Source organism: Gymnoscopelus braueri (assembly GCF_963280865.1).
Source record: "Gymnoscopelus braueri genome assembly, chromosome: 23".
Lineage (NCBI taxonomy): Eukaryota > Metazoa > Chordata > Actinopteri > Myctophiformes > Myctophidae > Gymnoscopelus > Gymnoscopelus braueri.
The window spans coordinates 23,668,546-23,677,303 of NC_137625.1; the positions used below are offsets into that span (position 1 = coordinate 23,668,546).

An 8,758-nucleotide genomic window follows, 5' to 3' on the forward strand; every position below is an offset into this window, starting at 1 on the left:
ATATTGGAACTATATCTATGGCCTTGTATATTCATGAACTCTCCTAAATTAAGATAGCCTATACATGTGAGAGAGGGGTGCAGCTTAAGCGTGGTAATGTGGTTGATGTAGGCCTACACAAGCCATATGCCTACTATAGGCTACATTATAGGCCCAATACAAAATCAGCGCCATGACATAAAAGTGACATTCTCATTTTAAACATTCAAGTTACGTTTTGGGGCTCCATGTTTTTTTTGCAGTTCTTGCGGTTGTTCTGAAGGTTTAAATCCACTAAGACCATTTCTGATTTGAGCTAAAAAAAAAAGAGCATTATTTTACACTTTGGCTATTAAAAAAGAGCAGATATACAAGCTCGTAGCGCGGCACCGAGTGCCATGCTATGAGCTTGTAGATCTGCTATTTTTGAAAAATCGTGAAAATGTGTGCAAATCTTTGAATATATAGTCTTTTAAAGCGAGCATTTGTAACTCAAATCTTTGCTTCTGGGGGTCCCTGGAACAAAATATTTTGAGATGGGGCTCGTCGGCCAAATACATATCATTTTGGGGGTCCTTGACATGAAAAAGTTTGAGAACCACTGATATAGAAACATATGTTTTTCAGAAAACTGTTGGGATTTAGAAGACATTTGTATAGAATCAGCTTCAGGTCTTATGGGTTAAACGGGGAAGCCCCGAACGTTTTCGTTCTTCGACAAGAATCCATAGGACTTTCCCCTGAACACATAGGCTGCGGAGGGGGGGAAAAAAGTTTCGAGGCAGCGAAGCGTTCTAGTGTTGGTTGGGAGTGGGACTGCTATTTTAGCAGCATGTGCTCTCTGGTGCTAGCCCATTCTAACTCTATGGGCTAGCCCCTTCTCTCCCTCCGCTCTCTAATGTGAAAACCCGACTTCCCAGGAAAAAGCTGCCGGATATCTGAGCAGCGCAGATAAGTCGCTTTTAACAACACAGCCCCGCTTCCCCAGTCTAAACATTAAGGGAGCCGGGAGTCCGACTCGACGAGGAGAGGAGAGGGGCGACCCGGGGCACACAAAAGTCACGACTTGAGAGATTGTTCAGTGTAGAATAATAATCCCTGCAGAATAATTGGGAAAACCTAGAGAACGCTGGATATATATCGCGAAACGGGGAAATAAAAAGGAATCTAGGGAATTTAAAGGAGTAGTTCACCCAAAAAAAAAGAGACTTGAATTCATAGATTTAAAAAAAAAATTATTTTATCGCATTCCTGAGCCAATAATTTGATGACCGGGTCATCGGTCAGTGGGAGTCTGGACACTCCGAGCCAGTCATCAAATTATTGGCTCAAGAATGGGACAAAAAATAATAATCAAGGTTTTGTGGGGTGTGTAGAAAATAAGTCATTTTTGGGGTTAACCACTCCTTTATGTGGATGGGCACCCGTCAGCTCCATTAGACAAAATAAAGGCACTCCAGCCTGATAGGCTATACTTTATTCAAGCCACACAGACAGGAGCAGGGGTTATTAGGCCACCAGATGTGGATAATTGGAAATCTCTCCGACAGATAGGCTAGTGTAGGCTAGTCCGTTTACGTAGTGTGTCCTTCGCGGTCACCTGTCTATTGATTGTTTTTTAGAGATTATAACATCAATGTCAAGCCATCCAGCAAAAAAAAAAAAAAAAAAAACGGACTCTGAGGCAAGCAGATAAATCCATACGAAGACAGAGACTTTCACCGTGTCTGTGTATTTTTTTCTTCGCCAGATAAAATGGGGGCCTAATGATGTCCCCCGTTTTTGATTGTGTTGTTTAACTGGCATACAGATCAAATTAATTATTGCTAATTATTGTTTCTCTTCAGATATGACCACTGCCGCCACGCCATTTAGAACCGCGATCCGAGTCTCCTAAATACAGATTCACTTCTATCTAAAACAAGACTGCTATTTAAGACTATAGGCCTAAAGTTGCCTACATCTAGGATATATATAGGCTGGCCCCTCATTTCACTGTTTCATTTTAATTGCAGCTAGGGTCTTTAATCTGAGGGTGATTTTTAAGCAAGCCTTCGTGACACAAACACCATACTGTTACTCATATATTTTAAGGGCATTCTAATCAGATTTAATAGCTCCCATTGCAAGGAGCTGCTTTTACGTCCTCTGTAAATATTTATTCTTCAGGAGGTATGTGCATGACGCTATTTTTAGCTTCAAGTCTAGGGCTGGCTATGTTTTGGAATTTTTCTGCCTTTATTTTTAAACTATTTTCAGCTTTTGCAAAATGCCAATAGAATTCCTTTGAGTCGACATCAAGGGGTTTTTGGTATTATGCTGCAATTTTTTTTCATAGCGTATATAAACGGGGTCATGTGATCTAAATCCATTCTGTCCTCTCTCTCTCTCCTGCAGTCCGCGGCGCGACGGGCAGGGACGTCGTGTGCAAACTGTCAAACGACCACGACGACGCTGTGGCGGAGAAACGCGAACGGGGACCCCGTGTGTAACGCGTGTGGCCTGTACTTCAAACTGCACAATGTAAGCAATACAGCTGCCTATACATTATAGTAAGATATCTACTAACTTATCTAAGCATGCTTTCCATTTTCTTTTTTTTTCTTCAATCACACACCCCACCCCTTTCTTCTTGTCATGTGGCCTATACTACTATTTCCCTCTTCACTGCTCTACACCCCCCCCACCCACCCACCCACACACACTTGTTTTTTTTGTTTTAGCTTTTGTTGGCCTTTTCTGCCTATATATTGATAGAATACAGAAAGTAGTCTGACAGGAAATGGGGAGAGAGATGGGACACAGCAAAGGTCGTCAGGATCGGGATTCGAACCCGCAACATGCTGTCATTGCAGCCTAGGTGCCCGGACCGCTACGCCAGTGGCCCGGGCCCGCCCCCCCCCCACACACACACACACACACTTAACCTACCCCCCCTCCCCACACACACACACTTATTTGCTATGAAGTGTGAATATTTATCTCCGCTGTCCCTACAGAGAATTTCGGGGCTACAGCGATAACAAATACTGCAGAATTAATATGATTTATTGGCAGTAAGTATGAATCTAAAACGTATAAGAGCCGAATTGAGCCCGCAGCTTGGCTTTTGAATATTAAAGAAGGGTTTAATTAAAATTCGATTAATTTCCAGGCCGATTTTATTTCAGGCCCTTTTGGTTCCACCCGCGCAAAGGGAGTTGGAGTCCCTCTCTGACCACCAATCCGTCTGATTCGTTTTGGGGCGCACGGTGGTTATGCCTCACCACATCATTTCACATCCTCAATCTGAGGACCCCTGGGACTCATTTCTCTCTCTCTCTCTCTCTCTCTCTCTCTCTCTCTCTCTCTCTCTCTCTCTCTCTCTCTCCACCCCCCATTCTCTCCCCATCTCTCTGCCTCACAGAGCTCTGCACAGACCTGTCACTTTTGACACAGCTATTGTAACTGTTGAGTATTAATAATAATATTGATAATATATATATATATTTTATATAGTGACAACACCAGATGTAAGTAATATTAATTTCCCTTCATAGAGAAAGAGGCGACACTGCCCTGAGAGCTAATCAGATAACGGTAGCCTTTATCCCATATCCTAGTGTGTAATGGGAAGAGTATCCCGTTTTGCTCCCCCGCTAGTCACGCAAGTGCTCCCTGTTAAATCATTTTCCCATGTTGCTCTTGGCATCGGATTGTTGGAGACTGGAGAAACCGATGCAGACCAGGGTTATAGGGAGAAAAGAATAATATTTCCAAGTTACATATTAGCATTTGAACTGACCTCGACCTTGGCGTAATTGCAAAATTAGTTTGTTTTGGTAAATCCAGACTTCTGTTGGGGTTTGCTCCCTTTGAAACAAATTCCACATTCTTCATGGAGAATTTAGCAGAGTCCCCTCTGCCTGGCACGCTTGAGCTCTGGATGTGCAGGCTGTCCATGGGGTCTGTACATAACACCTGATGGTAGCAATCTGTTGTTTCCCACAACCACTGGCTCTGATAAGCGGCCTGTGAAAACAGAAAAGTTGCCACAAAAACACAAGGCCTTTGTTGACACCCAAAGCAGAGACCGTCCTGTTGTACACACACAGGCTTTTCTCACCACGTGTGAAACGATCTCTCCTCACCTTTGATTTTTAGTGTCAGACAGAGTGCGGTCAGCCTTGTATAGTGCGCTGAGGCTTCAGGTGGTTTAGCCCCCGGTCCGGGGAAGAGCGGATGTGAGGGGCTTGTGTAGTGTATATTCTGTGGTGGCCATTGACTCACAACACACTGGCTGGGGTTTTCTTTGTTGCATCAGCGAGCACAGGCCGATGCACACAGGCCAAAGGACCTGACGCTTCCTCCAAGAGATGGCAGACATCTCAGCATCAAAGCGCGGCAGCATGACATAGCTATAGGTGGGCGTATTTGCACCTTTCTTCTGGAAGGAAGACACAGACAGCCCCTTACCATGCAGCCACATCTTAGAGACTGATACCACATCATAGGGGATGGGGCGGGGGGGCGCGCAGTTCTCCGCCCTCTGCTAATCATCGAGGCCACTCTGCTTAAAGAGTCAGCAAAAAAATGCCCAATGTCTCAGACGGCGCACGACGAGTGAAGAAGAAATCCCTGTTCCCATTTTCCCCGGGAAGAAACTGCTAAAAAAAGATCAGGAGGCCAGTCGGCCTCATCCACCTCCCTGTCATAATCCTGCCTAGAGCCGGAATTCCATCATCCGGCTCTCATTCCCGGCTAAACCTATGCCGGAATATGGCAGCTGGGGCCATTTTGGCCAGGAGATGTCCATGCAGCTGAGATGGAGGGTGGAGGGGAGGACTTGGCCCTGGTGTTGGCGGTGGTCATGGCCATGTGTCTCTGTGGTCGACTGGTTACACGCTCTCTGCCAGAGCCTTCCTTGTCCCTCTTTTACACACATTCTTTCTGCTTTCCCTCTCTGTCTGTCTGTCTGTCTGTCTGTCTGTCTGTCTGTCTGTCTGTCTGTCTGTCTGTCTGTCTGTCTGTCTGTCTGTCTCTCTCTTTTTCTCTCTTGTATTTATTCTCTTTCTGGCACGTCCATTGCCTCAGATCCAGTCCAGCTTAAGGGAATCAACATTTAAATCCACACGAATGCGGGCTCACCCCGACTCATACATACACGCATGCACACACGCATGCACACACACACACGCACACACGCGCACACACACACACACACACACATACACACACACACACACACACACACACACACACACACACACACACACACACACACACACACACACACACACACACACACACACACACACACACACACACACACACACACACACACACACTCTCTTTCACAATGGGACAGGCCGATCTGCTCCATAATGGGACTCCATTACATGTCATTATGTCTCCTCGAAACCCCAATTTGTCTCTTAACAAAATAAAAAAGATCAGTGTGTCCCTGTTCATGTATTTTCCTTTTTTTCAGAATGTTGTCACTTCTCCTAATTTTTTGGTGTTGCTTAATTAAAATGATTCTTTAATTATGAACAATGTTGAATGTTGTACAATATATGCGATGGATACGATTATATTCCTGTCATCTGTGTGAACGATAAAATAGAGTTTTCTTATTCGTGGACCAAGTTGTTTGCTGCTCTGACTAATCCCTCGGCTGTCTGTCGTTTCCAGATCAACCGACCTTTGACCATGAAGAAGGAGGGCATCCAGACTAGGAACAGGAAGATGTCCAGCAAGTCCAAGAAGAGCAAAAAGTCCCACGACAACATGGACGACTTCTCCAAGAGTCTGATGGACAAGAGCTCCTTCAGCCCGGCAGCCCTCTCCCGTCACATGTCTTCCTTCCCCCCATTTTCACACTCCGGCCACATGCTGTCTACCCCCACGCCCATGCACCCTTCCTCCTTTGCCCCCCACCACCCATCCAGTATGGTCTCTGCCATGGGCTAGACCCTCAACCCCACCCCCACCCCACTGCCCTTGTTCCTCAGAACCCCCCAACCACCACCACCATCACCCCCCATTAACCACACCCTTGGTACCTCTGCTGTGACCCGCTTCCGTATCTTGAAAAAGACCCGACAGACTTGCTCCTTGGCACAAAACTAAGCTCCGCTGACTCGCCACCAAGCCGCCTCTACGATCTGACCTCGGTGCGAGGGGTTCCATTGTCTTCAGTTCTATCTTATTTTTATAAAAATGAAAATATCAAAGCGTACCTCTGCGACACGAATGCTTTGCATACTGACTTTGACCGTGGTGTTTTCCGGGGGCGCGGAAAGACATTTTTTTATTTTATTTTCTCCGACCAGCCGACGGACAGAGGAGAGTTCATGCTCTCCAAAGCTTTCCACCACATACCTCCCAACCCCATATCCCACAATACGGAACTCCATTTGTGTACAAAAAACAACAAGCCATTTTTACACACACACACACGCACACGCACGCACACACACACACACACACACACACACACACACACACACACACACACACACACACACACACACACACACACACACACACACACACACACACACACACACACACACACACACACACACGCACACACACACAAATGTTATAAAACAGATGTATTAAAAAAAAGCTTACTTTTATGATGTCCACACCCCCGTGTCCTAGCCCGCTTCTCTCCAACTTGCACCTGTGTAACAGGGAACCCCCCAAACACTTCCCTGAACTCGGTCCTCCGCTGTAACAAGAGAGGAGACAAACTTTGAATATATTTGTACAAATTGTATGAAATACAGTACATCTAATGAAGACTTTTTAATTAAGTGCGAAACGATAAAAAAAAAAAAAGAAGAAAAAAAAAAGGAAAAAATGCCCCCGGGCAGCTAATGACGATGAGAAGGGTACGAGTCACGACGCGAGGAGAGACTGCCACCAGTGGAGGGAAAAGAGGAAGAGGTTACCCCCCCGCATCCCGTTGGAGAAACGAGGGAGGAGGTGAAAGGAGGAGGAAAGGGGGAAAGACTGAGAAAGGGCAGGACTCTGTTTTGCCTGCTGGAATTGTGTTTGATGCATTAAGCTTGCAGAAAGTCTATGGCTCTGACTGCAGGCATTTTTTTTTTTTTTTTAACTTTTTTTTGGATGTGCTATAGGTCTCGGGCAATTGGTTTGTGTTCACCCCCACACACACACACACACACACACACATACACAAATGTACGCATGCACGCACGCACACGCACGCACACACACACGCGCTCGCACACACACACACACACACACAGAGACACACACACACACACACACACACACACACACACACACACACACACACACACACACACACACACACACACACACACACACACACACACACACACACTGCCACATTGGATCACCTGAAAGACTTTCTTCCTGCCCACAGATTATATGCATTGTGAAAAAAGTTCCTGTATTTGTTATTTGTATGTATAAATCAGAGTACCAAAAATACGAAAGAAACAAAGATGTAGAATTATTTCTTTATGTTATGCAGACTGAATGGTTGTAAAAAATTTAATAATAATCACTAGTGTAAAATATGACTGCTTTTTGTTTCGTAATTTTTTTCCTCTTTGAAAATAATAAACTAGTTTAATCTCTGTTGACATGTTAGCCTGTGGTTGAGAGCCTTCTTTTCTGCCTCTGCGTCGTGATGTTTGGCACATTGTAAGCCACCCCACCTCCAACCAGTGGTGTAAAGTAACTAAGTACATTTACTCAAGTACTGTACTTAAGTACAATTTTGAGGTGTTTGTACTTTACTTGAGTATTTCCAATTTCCAATACTTTTACTTCTACTCCACTACATCTCAGAGGCAAATATTGTACTTTTACTCCACTACAATTATTTGAAAACTTTAGTTACTAGTTACTTTGCAGATATAAATTATGAAATTACGAAACATACATTAACCACTTTAGCCCTATTTTATACCTAGGCTATTTGAAAACAGCAGATCTACAACTACTTGTAGATCTGCTATTTTCAAACACTTTAGTACTTTTACTTTTGCTACTTTAAGTACATTTTGATGCCAATACTTTTGTACTTTTACTCAAGTACATTTTGAATTCCTGACTTTTACTTGTAACAGAGCACTTCTACATTGCAGTATTGATACTTTTACTTAAGTAAAACATTTGAGTACTTTTTCCACCACTGCCTCCAACAACCCCACATCTCCAACCTGCAGCACCCCCAGCCCTTTTTTACCCAGCATTCACAGCAACGGTTCTTGTGGTGGAGCACAAACAGGAAGAGCAGAAATAAACAGTGACAGTGGAGGAGTAGTGCTCACACATGCCAGGGTCACAGAGGGTAGGCCAGGCCACACAGGCACTGTGTGTGGGTTCGTCTTGTTCTGCTAATGCATAAATATACACAGACCTGCCAACGAGTGGAGTGTCAATCAAGTGTCATTGATTCATTCATTGAGGAGGTGAAATATTGACTTTATATCAATGCCAAGTGCATCAGTTGAGGAGGTAACTCATTCTGATTCATGATACAATATCTGACTTTCACAATTTCATCTGAAACGGAGATATCTTCTAAAATGATTAGCTGGAGAAACATTTAGGTGACTATTCTTTGCCGCATAAACAAAGACGATCTTGAAATACGGTAACTGGAAAAAAAATAGTTTACTCAAGCACTAGCACTCAGTTCGTAGATTTATCATAGCTTTGTATTATTACTATTGCTGGGAAAGAAAATACAAAACAGAAGGAGAATAAAAAGGAACTATTTGCTGGTTTC

The 8,758-nt window shown here is 44.2% G+C and overlaps 1 protein-coding gene across 1 annotated transcript in view; it reads left to right on the forward strand.

The window, feature by feature from the left end:
• Window positions 1-7,611, forward strand: part of gata3 (GATA binding protein 3) — a 14,860-nt gene extending 7,249 nt beyond the window's left edge. The window contains 2 exon segments of the mRNA XM_080421556.1: window positions 2,377-2,502; window positions 5,653-7,611. Of these exon segments, the coding sequence (XP_080277682.1) occupies window positions 2,377-2,502; window positions 5,653-5,931 (405 nt within the window). The 3' untranslated portion in view covers window positions 5,932-7,611.
• The last annotated feature ends 1,147 nt before the right edge of the window (window positions 7,612-8,758 follow it).